This window comes from Pelodiscus sinensis, chromosome 27 (genome assembly GCF_052426305.1).
Source record: "Pelodiscus sinensis isolate ZL-2025 chromosome 27, ASM5242630v1, whole genome shotgun sequence".
Taxonomy (NCBI): Eukaryota; Metazoa; Chordata; order Testudines; family Trionychidae; genus Pelodiscus; species Pelodiscus sinensis.
This window is the reverse complement of record NC_143078.1, coordinates 11,053,859-11,072,706: the sequence shown is the minus strand read 5'-3', so window position 1 is coordinate 11,072,706 and position 18,848 is coordinate 11,053,859. Positions and strand designations below refer to the sequence as shown.

General features: G+C 48.7%; 1 protein-coding gene across 1 annotated transcript; it reads left to right on the top strand.

The window, feature by feature from the left end:
* Nucleotides 1-242: 242 nt before the first annotated feature.
* Nucleotides 243-18,439, top strand: LOC102449359 (adenylate cyclase type 10-like). The gene is made up of 17 exons (XM_089773567.1): nt 243-592; nt 672-877; nt 2,205-2,313; nt 2,603-2,691; nt 2,809-3,000; nt 3,998-4,119; nt 6,022-6,098; nt 6,185-6,362; nt 6,809-6,864; nt 8,164-8,317; nt 9,434-9,623; nt 10,501-10,587; nt 11,740-12,023; nt 13,499-13,635; nt 15,280-15,408; nt 17,037-17,318; nt 18,060-18,439. The coding sequence occupies exons 1-17, from the start codon at nt 565-567 to the stop codon at nt 18,437-18,439; spliced, it is 2,700 nt and encodes an 899-aa protein (XP_089629693.1). The 5' UTR covers nt 243-564.
* The last annotated feature ends 409 nt before the right edge of the window (nt 18,440-18,848 follow it).

Here is an 18,848-nt window from a genome sequence, read left to right as displayed (position 1 = left end):
CATTCATTTTCTGTGCTCCTCAGATGTGCTTTGTTTCGGGGGTGATATCTTGACCTTCACAGGTATGTATGATGTTACACTATGCCTTTGAAATTCATCAGTGGCTATCAATGTTCCCTCTAATTTTTCCATGCATGTACGGAATACATTTTGTTATGCGCACCAAGGCATGTGCAGATGTGCACCACCAGTAGAAACGCTGCTGGCTCTGGGCGCTCTGAATCTCTCCTGGGTGGCCTCCCAAGTGCTCACCTTACAGGGAACACTAGTGGCTATTACGTTATTTTTGGCCTAGCTCTCTGCCTGCTGGAGCATAAAATGGCAACGCTCCCATTGGCTTCAGTGGTGCAGGTTGGAGCCCTTCATGGATCTGACCTTCTGCAAATAACAAACGTGGGAAGAGCCATCGCTGTTTCCTGACCCCTCCATTCTGCTCTCTTGGCTGCAGGGGAGGCGTTGCTGGCGCTCTGGAAGGCAGAACGAAACCAGCTCAGTGACATCATTACACTGGTAGCAAAGTGCAGCCTGGAGCTGCAGGAGCAGTTTGGGTCGAGCGATACGGAAATGGGCCGAGAGCTCCGACTGAAGATCGGTATGGACGCCCTATGGTAGAAAAACGTCACGGCCCCAAAGAAACCTCCCCGTAGCTAACTGGTTTCTTTCCTTGTCAGGGCTGTCTGCAGGCCGCGTGTCTCAGCTCATCATCGGCGATGAGACGCGCCGGTATTGGCTGGTGACTGGCCAGCAAGTGGATGACGTGAGGCGGGCCCAAAGCCTGGCGCAAGCTGGAGAGGTGATCCTATCACCGAACGGCTGGGAGCTCTGTGACCGGGACTCGTTAGAAGCCGAAACGCTCAAAGGTCAAAAAGCCATGAAGGTAGGAGCATTTACAATGACTCTTAGAAGTGGGGTCTCCTCCCACGTCCATCTATGTCGGTGGTTCTCAACTGGTGGTCCATGGTGACTTTTTCAGTGGTCCACAGGAACATTGTCCGAAATCCCACAGCGTGAGCAGGCGCCGCCGTTAGGCTGTTTTACGCCATGTTCACAAGCAGTGCATAGTCAACCTGTGGAACTCCTTGCCAGAGGATGATTCCCTGTTCTGTTCATTCCCTTTGGGGTACCTGGCATTGATTACCTAGGACGCAACTGCGTTGTGTTGCCAGTAACTTTCGTCTGAGGCTCTGAGCGTCAGTGTAGCTGCAGCCATCGTGCTGAGCGGTTGCTGTGTCGTTCGTCCTGTGCTACACGTGGTGGAGGTGGTCCACGAACATTTTTTGATTGGCCTGGTGGTTCGTGGAGTGAAACAAGTTGAGAACCACTGATCTATGTCAAAAGAGGAGAGCCTGACTGAGTCCAGGATCAGCCCGTTAGCAACGCAGATCAGACTCCCATGTGCTCATACGCTTCCCTTTTCCTCCCTAGCTAGTGGGGCTCTTTCCTCAGCTCAGCTGCTTGTGTAGCCAAAGATTGAGGGTTGTGCTATGCCCAGCAGGTGCTGAATGGCTACTGGGTGCTTTCCCTCTGAGGGACATTTGAGGGCAGCAAACTGTCCCAAGAAGCAACTGGGTTTTTGTCATGTCAGTTCTTCCCAGTCTCTGCTGATCACCGGGTGGGGTCAGGAGATGCCGGTGGGCTGACGGAAAGACTGGGCAAGGTGAGGGGTGGGGAGGCCTGGCTCTGCACTCCCAGAAGAGGCAAGGCCTCAAGTAAAAGGGGCGGAGCTAGGACTATCCTCTCCTAGCCAGCCCTTCAGAGCAGTATCTTGCCTCGATCTCCCCAGACAACCCTCCCAGCCCCATGGAATGCACTGTGTGGGGGTCCGGCAGTGATTTAAAAGGCCTGGGGGGTCCTTTGAATTGCTGCCTTTGCTGCCGCTCCCTCCCCCGTTGGCAAGCCTGAGTGAACGGCGCCGTTCTAGAACCTTCTGGCCTGATTTTCGGAAGTGCTGAGCACCCCTAAGTCCTAGGGAAGCCCATGGCAGTGGGAGGCGCTCAGCTGCTTTGTAAATGCACAGCCTTTAACTTCCCACCAAAGTGGGTCTGAATATAGCCAAGGAAGGTGGGAATGATGGAGTTAAGTTGGGAAACGATTTGGGCCAAGCGAAGGGTGAGATCTGGAGGGTTCCAGCTTTCGTGGGTATATTACTTTACTAGGCAGACTTGGGGAAAATGACACTGTCGACGATCTTCCTTTTTACTCAGCTGAGATACCTAAAGATCTTCCATCCTTCGGATTTTGATGAACACTTTGAAAAGTGCATAGACCATCTACAGCACTATCCGAATGATGAAGGTGAGCTCCTCACATTCTGCAGCTGAGCCAACAATGCAGGAACGGTGTAATAGTGCAAGCCCCTTTTTTTTATAGGTAGCTGGTTTAAAACAAACAAAAGGACATACTTCTCCATGCAGTGCATAGTCAACCTGTGGAACTCCTTGCCAGAGGATGATTCCCTGTTCTGTTCATTCCCTTTGGGGTACCTGGCATTGATCATTGTTGGAAGATAGGATATCGGTCTAGATAAGACCTGCCATTCTTATGTTCTTAAGTTATTTTCTTTGCCTCTCAATAACTTAAACCCTTTTAATTCCTTCCCTAGTTCTGCTGAGAAATGCTGTGACCCTGGCTTCCAGTCATGAACTTGAGGTGGCCTTGCGTAGGTTTGTCTTGGGAAATGTTCTGAGAAAGGTAAGAGGTTGACATTTCTGCTCTGATACGATGAATCCTCACCCCAGTGAGTGAAGAGAAGAAATCCCAGGTGCATGAAGGAGCCGAGTCTTTTCCCCCATGTTCCTTGTCCTCCAGATCGATGACAATCAACCCCTGGAGCTTGTGTCTGAACTTCGACTGATCAGTGTCGTCTTTGTCCAGCTGCAATTTCCTGAGAGCACAAAGGCAACAGAACTATGCCATTCACTCCAGGATGCCTGCATGAGCATCTCTGGTATCCTGCAGGACTGGCAAGGCAAAATTCTCAAAATCTCCACCTGTGGCAAAGTGAGTAAAACAGGGCTCCACAGTGCAGTGAAATACAACTCAGCAGGCATAAGGATCATAAGAACATAAGAACGGCCATACTAGGTCAGACCAAAGATCCATCTAGCCCAGTATCCTGTCTGCCGACAGTGGCCAATACCAGATGCCCCAGAGGGAGGGATCACAACAGGTAAGCCTCACGTGATCCCTCTCCTGTGACCCTGTGGGATCACTGGGAATTATGGAAAAGCGTGCTCACTCGGGGTACGTCTACACAGCAAGATTATTTCGAAATAACTTAGTCCGCGTCCACCCAGCAGGCAGTTATTTCGAAATAATGTCGAAATACTGTCAAGCTGGAGGACTTCTTACTCCGACTCCTGTCACCCTCATTGTAGCTCAGTTTGCATCGCTTATTTCGAATTAAGCCCTGCTGAATAAATGCACCCTAGGATGGCACGGGTAGGGACCATTCAGCTGCCAGCCAGGCACAGAAAATCTCAAATCAGAGGTGTGTGTCCAAGAGTAAGAACTGACTGATGTTTGCAAGGAAATGGGATGGTAGGTACCTGGTGCTTTTGACCTACATGGCACTTTGTATTACAGCAGTCCGTAGAAATGCCAGCTGAGATAAGGGGCCCATTTGTGCTAGGTGCTGCCCACGTGCCTAGTAAAAAATAGTTCCCACACCAAAGAACTTATTACCTGAAAGACAGTGGATGGGGGAAGGGAAGCATCACCACTCAAACCCAGATCTGTTAAGTCCCAGCCTTCACCACAGGGCCGTCCTTTTTCTTCCCCTCCTCTTCCTCCACCTTGTTCCCAAACTCTTTATGTAACTGTATGTAAAGTGCATCATGCCGGTAGCTCTTCAGAATTTAAGCATTTAAAGAAGTCTTGGGTGTTTGTACTAGCTCAACACACAGCTGGGTTGACCCTCTTTGGCATATCCTTAATGTGATTCATGGGATGCTTATTAACCTTTTTGCAATCTCTCCTTTTCTGTCCTTCAACACAGCGCTGCACGTTTCTGTGTGCCTTGGGGCTGCCTGGGGACAAAAGGGACGAGGAGAGCACCCATGCCTTAGACAGTGCAATTAGCATCTCTGCTTTCTGCTCAAAGAATCTCATGAAAATTGAGTAAGTGTAATGACCCTCTGCCTGGGTCATCCCAATCTGGGATCTTCAGTACCACAGTGCTGGCTTTTACCCCCAGAGATAAGGGGGTAACGCTATTAGCTGGCAGCAGTAGTTGGCTGTTATCTTTTCATGGACCAGGCACTAAAAAGGAATGTGTCATGCATTCTGCCAGGGTGATACATAGTAATAAGAAACATCCTATCAAGTTAGAGAAAAGTACAAGGTGAGATCTCTTGGGACACACGTACAGTGAGTGGATCGTGGTGATATTCAACATGCAGGAGCTTGGAATGCCCTTGCTCTCATACCTTAAAGAGACACGGATTGCTAGGTTATTTTCTCCAGGTTACTTAAGACCAGCTTGTGTTTTGCTCTTGTTCCTTTCAAGGGCACCATTTTGGAAGAGTGGAGGAGGGGAGGGGGAAGAGGCAGCAGCCGCTATCAAGGTAGGGTTGCCAGATGGTTTCAACAAAAATACCGGACATACTTGACATTACGTCACAATCTACATTACATCTTATTTAGAAAATACCGGACATTTATATTTTCTCATTTATATTTTCTCAATTAGTTTCCTGAACAAAAAGCTCAAATACTGGACTGTCCGGTTCAAAACCAAACATCTGGCAACCCTATATCAAGGAGAGGACACTGCATAGATTTTGCGAATTACTTCTCTGCTCCTCCCCACCAGCGAGGAGTGAGAAGCATGCTTGCAAGCCGTGCACTTTCCCCTTGCTCCCTGATAGGCAGGGGAACGGGAAGAAAAGCAAGCTGCATCCTGATACGCCTGGCTGCTGCCCCCCTTTTTCACTCTCCCGAAATGGCGCCCTTGGTTCTTTGGTCCAATGCAGTGTTGGAATTGAGCTGCTGAGATTTTCTAGGCTATGGGAGAAACATTCGTTTGTTCTAACCTCCCCTTGTGGATGATGCTGGCTGCTGCTTGAGAAAATGGGGCCCGGCCATAACTTAATTCCAGTGCTGGTCGTGAGTGGGAGTTGTCACGGGGTATTGACAACCAGAATTAACAAGAAAACTATCGGAAAGCAACTGTGTCAGGACCACACACTGTCAGGCTGGATCACAGCAGGGATCTGTCTAGTCTAGTGTTCTGTCTCTGACCTTAATTGGCACCAGCGGTTTCAGGGGAAAGTGCAAGAATTTTGGGGTAATCCTCTCAAAGGGAAATCTCCTTCCTGGCCCCATTATTTAGAGATTGGCTTGTACCCTGGTGCATGAAGGTTTATATCTCTTCCAAAACTCTTTAAAAAAAATCCTTACCACTATAATCCTGGAGGTTCACTGTGTGTTTTATTCTTGGAAGGAACCGGTAACTACTCGGGATAATATGTCTCTAATGCTATTACATGCCTGATCACCAGCTGGTGCTGTGAAAACCACCATTGCTCTGAGATCAGGACATGGCAAAAGCGTTCCATGACGTTGTGGGACCGAGTGTTCATTGGCCAGTGGAGAAGCCAATCATTTATGACAGGCCCCAAACCAGGGCTGACGATAGACTTCGCTGGGTCGTGAGCAATGTGTGGGTGGGTGGGAGGGCGGGCTCGGCTCTGGGTGCCGTGAAATGGGCGGGGCCTTAGGAGGAAGGGGCTGGGCTAGAGATAGCCACTCCTGAGTTCCACCTGGACTGCAGTGGCTCTCAGCGCCACCCAGACCAAGCCGCATGGTGATTTAAAAGGGCTCAGAGTCCTGGGGTCTTTTAAATTGCTGGGCAACTGCCCCTTTTGCCTCCACCCCGGTCAGTGGCCCTGCCTAAAACAGTCGTGGCAAGCCCTGAAGCTAGTCTAGCTCCCTGATAAGGCAAAGAGAGTCAGGAATGTACAGCTATGAAGCGTGCTAGCAGGGCCTGGCTGATTCCTGGCTGTGCTTCCTGTATTTTAGGTGTGTTTCCGTTGGGATTTCAAGCGGGTTAGCGTTCTGCGGAGTTGTTGGCACGCGTTCTAGACAAGAATACACAGGTAGGCTAGGCCGTTGCTGTGCAGTGCGTGCGCGTGAATTCATTCACTCGCTCACTGCCTTCCTCCGTACTCTGTTCCTGATGCAGTCATGGGCTCGAAGGTTCAGCTGGCCTCCCAGATGCTGGAGCTCTATCCAGGGGTGATCTCGTGCGATGAAGAGACTTATTCAAAATCTGGGCTGCCCAGTTGCTTTTTCAAGAAACTTCCGGAGAAGGAGATGAGCCCTGGGGTAACCTATGAATATCTCGGCAGAAAGAGAAACCTGTAAGTCGCTCCTATGTGCTCCATCTAGGGCAAGCAAGAGAGAAGGGACAATCGAACTCTGTTAGCTCAAAGGCTGAATATTCTTATCCCAGAGAGTTTGCAAAGAGGCGTAGGGGGTTGGGACTCCCCTGCCCTTCCCATCTTGCTAAATAGAAGCTAGGTCCTGACTTTATCCCGGCTACATGGAAGGAGTTCTGGTAAGGAAAAGTTTGAGAACCACTGTCCTTACTCAAACTGTTGCCTGAAAAGTCCTCCAACCCCCTACATTTCCACTGGCATTCAGAATGGGCTGTAGGCAGGAATTGAAGGAGCCCATCTAACTCTTTCATTTTGCCTCCAGGCTGCCCGATGGGCTTGGAGCTTTTCTTCCATTTCTCTTTATTTCTTTCCTACCGTGTGATGATCCAGACAGGCGAGCAGTGACTCTTGTCTGCCCTTCCTCCTAGAACCCTTGCAAAGTCAGGCTTTCCCAGGAAGAAGGATGGGAATCGACCCCAGTTGGGTAGGTAGGTCTGTCCTCCACACAGTGTCCATAATGTGCAGAACATCCTTGAAGGTAGCAGGAGCAGAGGGGCTGACAGAATTGCCAGGGACCCTGGACAAGGGGGAGGCTCCATGCTCCCGGAAAGGACGGGGCCTTGTGCAGAAGGGGCGGGGCTGAGGCAGCGAACTCTCAGCATCACCCGGACTGTGCCGCCTGGAGTTCTGGTGGTGATTTAAAGGGCTTGGAGCTCTGGCCACTGTCACAGCTGTGCCATGCCTGATCGCCAGCCCTTACTGCTGCCTGAAGCACACCGCTCGGCACTCTGGCGGTGATTTAAAGGGCCTGGAGCTTCATCAGGCAGTAGCAGTAGGAGCCATGGGCCCTTTTGAATCAGGCCTGGGTGGGAGGGAGAAGGATGTAGGAAAAGCTAGGAAGGGGAATTACCATCTAACAACATGCGGGATCACATTAGCCACACATGTTTGTTAAAGCAAACAGTCAGGTCTGATTTTCCCCCTCCCCTGTTCCCCTGAGCCCACAGTTCAGACACTTATCTGGTCAGAGATACTAATGGCTGTAGGCCAGAGCCAAACAGCTTTCAAGGCACTGGTGACTGAGACAAAGATGCAACCTATACAATGGGGGTATGTCTACACTACAGCATTATTTTGAAATATCTTATTTTGAATTAATGGGTCTACACACAAAAATAGCTTTTTGCTATTTCGAAATAGCACGTCCTCACTGATTGGACGCTGAATCACATTTACAGCCAGACAGAACTGGTTCCGGCAGGGCATCGGGTCAGAAGTTACCTTGTGGCCAGGGCAGCCAGCAGCGCATCCTGGGAAGGGCTGGAGTCCCCCTATTTCGAAATAAGCATCTACACAGCACTTATTTTGAAATAGCAATTTCAAAATTGGAGCTATTCCTCGTGGAATGAGGTTTACCAATTTCAAAATCCTTCCTCTCTCTCCCTTTTCCGCTTCTCCCAGCTCGAGTCCGACCTCGCTGCTGGTCCTGGCCACGAGGTAACTTCTGACCTGATGTCCTAAATGTCCAATCAGTGTGGACGCGCTATTTCGAAACAGCAAAAAGCTATTACGAAATGCATTTTGTGTGTAGATGCGTTACTTCGAAATAAGATATTTCAAAATAACTATTTTGAAATTACATATTTCGAAATAACACTGTGGTGTAGACATACCCTAAGGTGCTACAGGACTATTCATTGTTTTTTAAAGTTACAGACTAACACGGCTCCCCCTCTGAGACTATACTCTAGTAAACTGTCTATAAAAGGCTTCCTCTTGAAAGGTCGCGAGAAAGAGATCAGAATCTTCCAGGCTGCACTGCAACAATTTGTGGGACACAAAGAAGGTCGTGTTGTTATGTATGAAGGCTCTGCAGGCTACGGAAAAAGCCGGTTAATTGCTGAAATAGACTACCTAGCCCGGGAGGAAAATCATAGGTTAGTTCTTGCAATTTTGCTTAGTAGCATCCTTCTTTCAGTCCTGCGCCACCACATAAGCCCCGTAAAAGGGCCTCAGTCCTGACCTGTGTATCCTCGTCTTAATGCACCCTTTAGCATAATGTGGAGGGGTTAATGACACGTATTTAGATATTTATCTGAACCCCTTGGGCAATTGCTCCTGAATTTCATGGGAAGGTGTTTTCTGGTGTGTGTTTTGTCTCTCTGAGCCTCTTCCCCACAACAATCTCATTTGCAAAACTCCAAATCGATCCATCCAGGGGTCGGGGGTATCAGCAACAAGGATGGTTGCAATGCGTGTTCATCATGATACTGCCTCAGCCCTTCATTGCAACCACACGCTCCGTGAGCGCAGGTTGCAGTGTCTGAGCACACGTCCAGTGACAAAGCACCACGTGAAACACCTTCACCCAAGTGAGGGCTCTGCTTTCTTGGTGAAATTACCATTCCCAGCCCCATCGTGTCAATGAGCCAGCACTGGGTGGGGAGCGTAATTCAGCTCCCAGCCAAGCCAGAGATCCCTCCGTGAGATCTCCCACATCTGTTTGCGTTGTTGGTTAGGTAGGCTCCTTTTTATTCCCTGTGGCTATTTGTTAGGCAGACTTGCTCCCTGCACCCGTTAGCCAAAAATAGACGATAGTAGCGGGGCATGTGGGGTATGAAATCAAAAGCCCATGTTCTCTCCAGCCCTAAATTTCAACACCGACGTATGGGCTCGATGCAAGAATCATTGGGTATGCTCCTCAGGGTTGTGCTGTGGTCAGACAAGATGCTCGTAGCGATCCCTTTCAGAGAGGAACATCTACAAACTCCCACCCCCACATGTGGTGCTGTGTTTGGTGTAGCTACTCTGCCCATACACCATTCAAGAGGCTGCGTCTCCCCTTATTCCCTCCAACTCTGACACCGTTTCTGTCAGACGCGTCTCATCGGGTTTTGGAGCAGGTCTCTTGGAAGCAGCTTTACAAGCTGTTCAGAGGATGCTCTACTGAATGAGGGCTTTGAGTCTGTGTTCATACAGTGCCTGGTGCACTGGGGTCCTGGACCATGACGGGGCTACTATGATAAAAATAACAATAATCCTTTTCAACACAGGGTAATAGCGCTAGAGCTGTCCAAAGTAGATATCCAGGAGCCCTTCTATGCTATCCGGTCACTTATGGCCATATTCTTCGGGATCGATGCCTGTAGACCTTACAAGAGACAAGACATTCTCCAAAGCAAGCTCGCTGGGGTGTTGGATGAGAGCTTCTACTGCCTCCTCAATCACCAATTCCTTGTCAAGGTAAGGTGGAGAGCACCTACGCTCTGGAAGAAGATCTAGTGATGTATCATTATTGTGTCCATGTGCCACTTACAGGAGCCGGAGGGGGAAGGGGGCTGTGTCTCAGCAACTTCCAACCTTGCCTGAAATTTCACTGGCAGACAGGTCAAAATTGTGGCCAAATAAGCAGAAAGGGGAGATGTTCCCCCTGTTCTAGATGGGATTGGCCGGTGCACTGGACAGAATTTTCCCAGAATTTCTCAAGGGCACCCAGCGATATCAAGGAATTCAACCCACTCTTGACATTAACTGAGCTCAGAACCCAGCAACCTTCTGTTCTCCCTTGCTTGAGATGAGCCACACTGCAGTGACAATGAAGCTAAATCTTGCTTTGTGGGCACAGCTCCTACCCTTTACCCGGGAGGAGAGCTTTCGCGGAGAAATGCAATGCATTTTCCATCCGTCCAGGGGCAATGTAGCCCAAGGCAAGGGTGTGAGGGAGGGAGTTCAAAGCACACACACAAGTTGCTCCTTCCCAATTTCACCATTGCATGCTGATGATGGACAATGGCCATGCTACTGTTAGATGGTGACTTGTGAGGAGGATAATTGCCTGCTAGGCATTGGACTAAGATCCAGCAAACGCAGAGTTCACCAAACAATGGACAGATGGGAACATTATAGTGACACGGGTCAAATTGAAGCCTAGCAAGCAAAGGGTTCCACTGAGTGTCCCATGCCAAATCCGGCACCGTTAACCCTCGATGTGGTAAGGACTATAAGCGCAATGAGCGATCTATGTATGTCTTGCTGCACTGGGAGTTTCTTCTTGGCCGCTTTTCTGCTAATGCAAGCTTGCCGCATCTCATGATAACGACCTTGATGTCTTCCTGCCCAGTTCCCCATGTCAGTGGTGGTTTCTCACATGGACACTGTGACCAAGCAAAAAGAAGAGGAGATGCTTTTTCTCAGAGTCCTGCGGAAGGTGAGCAAACCCCGTCACCAGATAAATGGGGCAAAGAGACATCCCAGATTAAGTGCAAGTGAGAGGTTGGGCTTGCAGGAGCCCTTGGGTGGGTCATTGGTAGCGGGGATAGAACATAGGATGAGCAGCTATAGCTTGAGTGTAGATCCAGCTTTGCAAGTTGTCGCTATTGAAGGGTCATTGGCCTCTATACGTGCCCCAGCCCATCACTAGAGGCTACAGAGCAGCCGTACACCCCGAGCAGCTACAAAGGCATTGCCAGCAAACAGCTTTACTCTACTAGGCTGAGATGACCATCTCCTTGGACTATCTTCCCCAAAGACTCAAGTGAGTCGTCTTCCATGAGTCTGAGGTGCTTGGAGTGGGTCTTTCCTGATTACATGGGCTGGGGATTTTCAATGCGTCTTAGGAGCCCATGTCCTGTTGAAAGTCACTGGAATTTCTGCTCCTAAATCAGCTGGATGCTTTTGTAAGTCCCTCCCATAGAGCTTGTGCCTGCCTTGAACACTGCTTGGATTTTCTGCCAGGATAAAAAGTCTCACCCCCTTAGCAGTTAACTGATGGGCAGTGGTGTAGCGAAGAGGGACTGGGGGGGGGGGGGACAGTTGCCCCTGGGCACCACCTTAGGGGGGTGCCAGTTTAGTCCTCCTCCACTCCCCCATGATCCCTCAGCTCACCTGCTCCTCCTCCACTTGCCGACGGCAGCCGGAGCCTCCCCTCTGCCCCCAGCCTGACCCTCCTCCATCTCTGCTGGTGAGTTAGTTCATGTGGGGGCCCGGCCCCAACTGGAGGGGGCGGGGGAAGCTGCGGTACAAGTTCCCCCCCTCCTCCCAACTTTGGGGCCCCGCTGCATGACAGCGGGGGTGTGTGTGCAAATTTTGCCTTTGCCCCCGGGCGCATAACACCCTCGCTACGCCTCTGCTGATGGGTTGGAAATAGGGAGTCTTGCCTGGTTTAAAGTGACCCGAATGTGGATTTCCATGGAGCTAGGCTGATTTAAACTCACCGAGGAATTAGCTGGAGGAGTTTTAACATTTAGGCTCAACAGGTGTGGGGGGCGGGGAGCTGGCAGAGAGTTGAACCGATTTTAATTAAAAACACCCAATTTAAAACCTGGCCTAACACTCTGGTCTCCTTCCTTTTCTTTCTCAGGCTACGGAAGAGGCCATCTTGATTTTCATTCTTGATGAAGCCCAGTACATTGATGCTGCCTCCTGGGATTTTTTGGCGAAACTCCTCTCAAGTGTCCCCATCTTTATAGTCATGTCCTTGTCTCTCTTCACCTCCAAAGAACTGCTCCCTTGTGCTTCTGCTGTAGGCATCCGGAAGAGCCCCAGGACCACTGGGGTTGTCCTCCAAGAGTTGGCACCTTCCAAGCTCTTGGAGATGGCCCGGCAGAGCCTTGGGGTGGTTAGCATTCCTAGAGAGTTGGAAACGTAAGTGCCCTTATCAACTGATTAATCTGCAAGTGGAGGGGAGCAAGTGGAGGGGAGCAAGTCCATCAGGCCTTAAGGGCCATGAATGCAAAAGAGCAGAAAGGATCATAGCCCAGTGATGACCAATCTAGACTAGAGAGTGGCCCTCCATCTCATGGGCTGCAAGACAGTCTCCCAGGACAGAGCAGTTTTGCTTAGTGTGCTTGCCTACCTCAAATTTGAGGGGTTTCTGGTTGAACCGTAGCAGCGCTGTTATAGGATGCAGAGAGAGCACATGGCTCTCAGAGTCAGTGTTGTGTGCAATCAACACACCCCGCCCTTCCTGGCTTTAGGTGCGTGTCACTTTAGTAAAACCGGTAGGAAAAAAAACGACACAGATGGAAACCAGTGTTTCTTAAGACTGGGGAACACCAAATAATAATTTTTTGAATGAGGAACACCAAGGATTTTTTGTTTAGGAAAAAGAAAAAGAAAAAAAGGTCGGGGGGGGGGGGAAACGGTCGGGGGGGGGGAGAGTTATTGAGGGGGGAAAAAAGGTCACCTGCCCCTTTAAGGGCAGCCATTTTGAATTCTGTTCTCCGTGGCACACCGGTGTGCCGTGGAACACAGTTTAAGAAACACTGCAGTAGAATCTGGGTGGGCAAGGGTAAACAAAATGTCTCATGGGCCACATGTGCATGCAATGTCTGAGTACAAAGGCATTCACCCCCTTCCAGTGGTTATACCAGTATTAGATGTGAACACAGCTGGACCCTTGGGCGTCACGCTGTAGTTTGGTGTTGCAGTTTGCTACTGTTTACCAGACTGGTTGCATGTGACTTTAAAAAAGGAATCAAAGAACTTTCTAAATAAAACAAAACCACTAAAGATCTTAAATCAGTGTCTCTCTCCCAAATATATACAGAGGGACTCAGTAATTTGCCCCATGCCATACAACAAATCCATGGTCAAGCTGGGAATAGAACCCAGATGTCCTTCCTGCCGGTTGCTGCACTAAACTCTAGCCAGCACTGTTTTAAGTATGCCCTTGTGTCATTACTGATTTGGGTCTTGATTCAAGAAAGCACGTAAGCATATTTTCAATGAATGTGCTTAAATCCCTTCAGCTGCAATGGAATGTAAACACATGCTTAACTCTAAGCGCTTGCTTACCAGGTTTCCTGCGTCTGGGCCACAGAATCTTATCTCTTCCTTGACATTTAATTTGAAAACCCTTTTCGGTTGGCCAGCTAAACTGAATAATGCAGAGCAATCCCTTTTGGGAGGATTTCTATCCTATTCCATTTGTTTCTCCCACTTCTGTGCCTGCCACTCATTCCAGGGTCTTGATCAGCTTTCCTCCTGATCATCAATGATTCATAAATGGGGAAAAGAGAAATGAAATAAACTGCTGAAGTATGTTTACTGTGCTAAATTCCATATTACCATTGGAAAAGCTGCTTGCTTTATAAATGTTGGGCTTTCTCTTTTCTCAGATTCCTCATACGAAGAAGCTTTGGGGTCCCGTTGTACTGTGAAGCATTGCTGATGGACCTGCATACTAATGAGGTGCTTGAGTTTTGTCGCATCCCAGAGGATGAGAAGGAAGAGGATGAGTGGGAGAACCTGTCTAGTATGATACATCTTCTTAACTCATCTAAATCCCCTAGTTTTGTTCTCAGCCAGATGACTCAGAATTCCAGTTTACATCCCTATTTCATATTCTATGGCTCTTGGGAGACAAGGACCAGGTCTGGGTGAGTTAGGGCATGGCTAATGGAAGACAGTCTTGTTTTTCTGTTGTCAGTTCAAAGCCAGCCCTGTAACTAACAGAATAAAGAACATGAACATTTCTGTGTCCCTGGTTCAAATCCAGCTCAATGTAAGTAGAAGTTTCCTGCTCGTGTCACTTTATGTGCTGGAAGACACCAAGATACTATGGCGAGGAGAGTATAAGACCTTACATAGAATACAAGAATACCTAGCTCTTCTATAGTACTTTTAATCAGCAGCTCTCAAAGTATTTTACAAAGGTCAGTATCATTATCCCCACTTTACATGTGGGGAAACTGAGGTACAGCACAGGGAAATAATTTGCCCAAGGCCACCCAGCAAGCTAGTGGCAGAGCTGGGAAACAGACCCCAGATCTCTCAGTCCTCATCCAGTGAGCCACCCACGAGGACACACAGAATAGAATAGATCCGGGAGTTCGCCTCTAACTGTAGCCAGTCCATTCTGAGTCCAGAAATCCAATCTTGGCTGAAAGGAAACTTCTTTACTTCTCTGCGCTACCAGCCAGTAGCTTTTTAAGACACCAACTCTCATACCATTTAACTTGGGGATGGTCTCACAACAGATCCAGCTGCCTCTGCCTTCATTTGAATTGTCCTTTGGATCTGGGCTTTAGAACAGGAGCTGTTCTCAGTGAAGAGGAGGTGACCAATAGTGCAGCTCTGCCATTAGCCTCCCAGATGCACTTCCGTTGCTTATTAGAGAAAGAGTGAGGGAAACAGCACCGTTCCCATGGCCTGCTGCGGATATGATTCATCTGAGGCCATGTGGCCAGTAAGGGGATTCACAACCGCATTGCAGCCCAGGCTATCAAGGACGCTTAGAAGTTTGACTGACCGTAGTCTAGATCTATGGCTACATCTGGACTACATCCCTCTGTCGACAAATCAAGCACATTGAAATTGCTAATGAAGCAGGGATTTAAATATCCCTGCTTCATTAGCATAAACATGGCCACCGCTTTTTTCGAAATGGAGCTTTTTCAAAAAAAGTGGCAGTCTAGATGTGGAGCTATCGAAAATAAACCCTTTTTCGACAGATCCTGTATTCCTCAAAAAATGAGGTTTACGGGATCTGTTGAAAAAGGCTTTATTTTCGACAGATCCGTGTCTAGACTGCCATTTTTTCGAAAAAGCTCGATTTAGAAAAAAAGCGGCAGCCATGTTTATGCTAATGAGGCACGGGATATTTAAATCCCTGATTCATTAGCAATTTCAATGTGCCTAATCTATATCTCTCTGTCAACAGAGAGGTGTAGTCTAGACACACCCTATGAGTCCCTTTGCATTTTCTGGCAAAGGGAACAAACACTGAGCAAAAGAAGCTGAGTTTTACAGAGCCCTTTCCGACAGTGCGGAAGACTAAAATAAGACTCAATTCTTTAGCTCTCATGAGCTCGGGAATTCACTTTTTGTATGTGTTTTTTAAAATGAGCTCAAACCGCAGTGAAGACATGCTTCCAAATGATTCCTTCTCTCCACGCAGCCAGTGCCGTCAGATCGATACCCTACCGAGCGCCTCTCGCCTCCCCCATGGAAAACAAAGAGCTTTACATTTGTACCATCAGGAAGGAGGTGGACCTAGACAATGTTCCACTCCCGCCCAGACTGAAAGGTGAGTCGCTGATCGGCTGGTGCTTGGTGCATCTCTGCAGAGGCTGCTGTCTGAGGGACACAGAAATACCCAGGGAGCTGAATGTCCCAATGCGTGTCTGAGATTCAGCAGGGAGAAGGGCTAAAAGGTTTTGAGAACTCTATTAGATCCAGCAAGGGCGGAGCATTCAATTAAAGGGTTATCTACTGCATGTACCAGTGGTGCACAGCACCAATCAAACGCCATCCTTTCCTCTTATTTAGCTACGGGAAGAATTACCCAGGGTTGCTTGGGTCCTTAACTCAAATAAGCTTTGTTTTTCTTCATTTAAATCATTGCTCTGGGGATGTGGGGGCGGGGAGAGGTCAGTGAATAGGCTGCCCTTGGGAAAGAGGATAACTTAAGCTCTCTCTCACCGCAGTAGTCTGGGGTCTGGTGAGAACTACCTCTCCGTGGACACTGCAGCTCCAGTAGGCACAGCTGGGGAAAGGGTGCATGTTCCCCAGCTGGGGACAACAGACACAAACGAACAGACAAACTCTCTGAAATAGACAGCAGACAGCTGTCCCTTTCTCCACCCCTGCCCTGCTGGCCCAGTGGGGTTATAGCTGTCCTGGTCCCCATCACTGGCCCCTTATTTGCCCCCATGTGGTCATTCTGCAGTATAACTGTCCTTCTTACCAGACTCCTCCCTTTCCATGTTATGAGAAACAATCGAATTCCAGGCACATTGAAGCCCTGACCTTGCCTTAAGTTATGATAAGAGGAAGCTGCATACCAAATGTGGTGTTCCTAGCTCTTACTGTTGAGGAGGAGTTTTTGAACAGACAGACATTCCTAAAATATTTAGTAAGATCTAGGTATTCCTGCCTCCCCCCATTGTTGTAGAGATGTGAGCACCTTATGATTTGTAGTGTATTTAGCTCCATAGCTCCCCAGTGAACCTGTAAAGTATTATTTCCATTTTACGCATGGGGAACTGAGAAAGAGGGAATCATACGTGACTTATCTTATGCTTCATGTCACACGAGATCTGGGACAGGGAGCTGAATTGGAGTCTCCTAAGTCACAAGCTTACACCTTTTCCTCTGAGTTCACATCTAAATAGACTTAAATGATTGGTTGCAAGGTACCTTGAATACACCCAAATTGTACAAAACTGCACTCTGGGATTTCCTTTTGGTTGCCCAAAGCAGCTCTGTTCACAAACAATGTTTCCCTAAGGCACAGAGTCTCAGTCTATTGATTTGTACACAGGGATCCAAACAGAACTCTGCTACTTTTCTGGAACAGATTCAGGCTAAAGATCAGAAGGTGAGGAGACTATCCATGATATATGGAATCAGTGTCCTTATATTGGAGGCAACGTGTTGACAAAAGAAACAGGATTGAGCAGGCTTCCACACGGCTCGCGTTCCAGTTTCATCTGACTTTGTTTATCAGGGACCACACTCTAGGTCTGATTCACTTATGCCAATCAATTAAGTTAGTGGGGTTACACTGGTATTAAATGAGCATGAGTAGGAAGGGAGAATCATTGTCTGGACCTCTGTGCAGCATCCCAAAGATTGCTAGCCTCTGACTAATGTCCTGCGAGTTAACGCAATCACAGGAGGAAGTTACTGCATCATTGACTTTTTTGTTTGCAGAGATTGCTGTGGTTCAGCTGGACCGCTTGAGCTCTTCTGAACAGATGGCGGTTAAATGTGCGGCTGTCATTGGCCATACATTTACCCCAGACCTGCTGCTGTACATCCTTCCAAAGTGGACACACAAAAAGATGGAGGAGACACTCATGAGCCTGATCAATTCCCATGTGTTTGAGTATGTGGGAAAAGAAGCCAGCGCTACACAGGCAGTAGGTGCCTGCCTTTCACACACCCCTCCTGGCCCCCTGACGACGCAGACTATGGGGCCAGAGGAGTCTGAAGGTGAGCAGAGCTTTAAGTCTCCAGAAGCCCCAGTGAGCCCTGGGAACTCCTTTGTTCCTCTCTCTTCTGGCCAGACCTTGGAAATGATGAACTAACATCATTTTGCTTGGACCCTGTGGGCTTGAGCCCATGCCCATTGAAATCAATGGATGGATTTCTTTCCCTGAATTTCACAGAAATGTGGATCAGGCCCCGTGTACATCGTCAGTGGCCAGTGACGGGAGTTGAAATGCCTCCTAATATTTCGTATTCATAATAGGGATTCAAAATACCATTTAATCGTTGAACCAGTTAAATGTGATGTTTAACCGGTTAACTGATTACAGAAAGGGTTTCACGGGGTGGAGCTGTCCCACCCGGTGCCAAGGCCTGCCACAGACGGGCTGATCCGAACGGCCGGAGCAGCCCCTATCCATGGTGGGGCCCATGGGGCTGGAGCAGACTCCTGGCTGTGGCAGGTGGGGAGCTGTTCCTGCTCCCACTGGTTAATTGGAACCAATAAGCATCACCTATTAAGAGTAATGCTTACTGGTTAACCGTTCACATCTCTAATTCATAAGTGCTGGGGAAATTATTCCCTGGGAGATTTGGGAGAATTTTGCATGGGGATCTACAGCATTGCCTCTGCTTTATTGTTATTTGTTTGTACCGCCCCCTAGAGGTGCACAGCGCTTTAGAACAGCCCATCTCCCCTCGGATCTGATGCAATAATGTGATAAAGGAATCGTTGCCGTTTTCCAGCTATTGGTGCTGCTCCTCACTTCAGCCTGCAAGAGGAACTGGGTGCGTTGCAGCAGGACCAGGCGCTGCGGTTCTGCACTCCTCTGCTGCGAGAAGGGGCCTATGAGCTGTGGCTGGAGGAACAGAAGGTGGCCCTGCACTTCCAATGTGCTGCCTTCCTGGAGCACAAGGCTCACAAATGCAGAAGCTGTGGTGGGGGTGACTTCATCTCCTTCCACCGCGATGCCCTGGACATGCAGATGGGCAATGTAGACTCTGCGCTGGGACAGGGCAGTAAGACCAAGGACATGGCTCTGTTGCTTTCAGAAGAAACTGGAAAGAGGCTTCCGGTGGGCTTAGCACAAGGTAAACTGAAGTTCTTACTGAAACCCAGACAGTAGAGCACCAGAGGAAATATCCTAGCAGGACTGATAATGCATAGTAGGGTGTCTGCGTTTTGGGGTGACGACGTTCAGGAGGTTGTAGTTCACACTAGTGCATGGGCTCTCTTGGAAGAGGATAAAGATGAAACCTGCAGTCGCTGGAGCATAACATTGCAGTGTGTTGACCTGTCGCCCCAGTGTCTTGAAATCTCCTGTCCTTTTTCACCCTGCAAGGTGCTGTTTGTCCATCTGATAGCTCCAGTTTTGGAAAAAGAACAAGGAGTCCTGTAATAGAGAGGTAGCTGTGTTAGTCTGATCTCGGCAAAACAAAAGTTCAGATCTGAAGAAGTGGGTCTGGCCCACGAAAGCTCATCACCTAATAAACTATCTTGTTAGTCTTAAAGTGCTACAAATTTTTTTCCCTTTC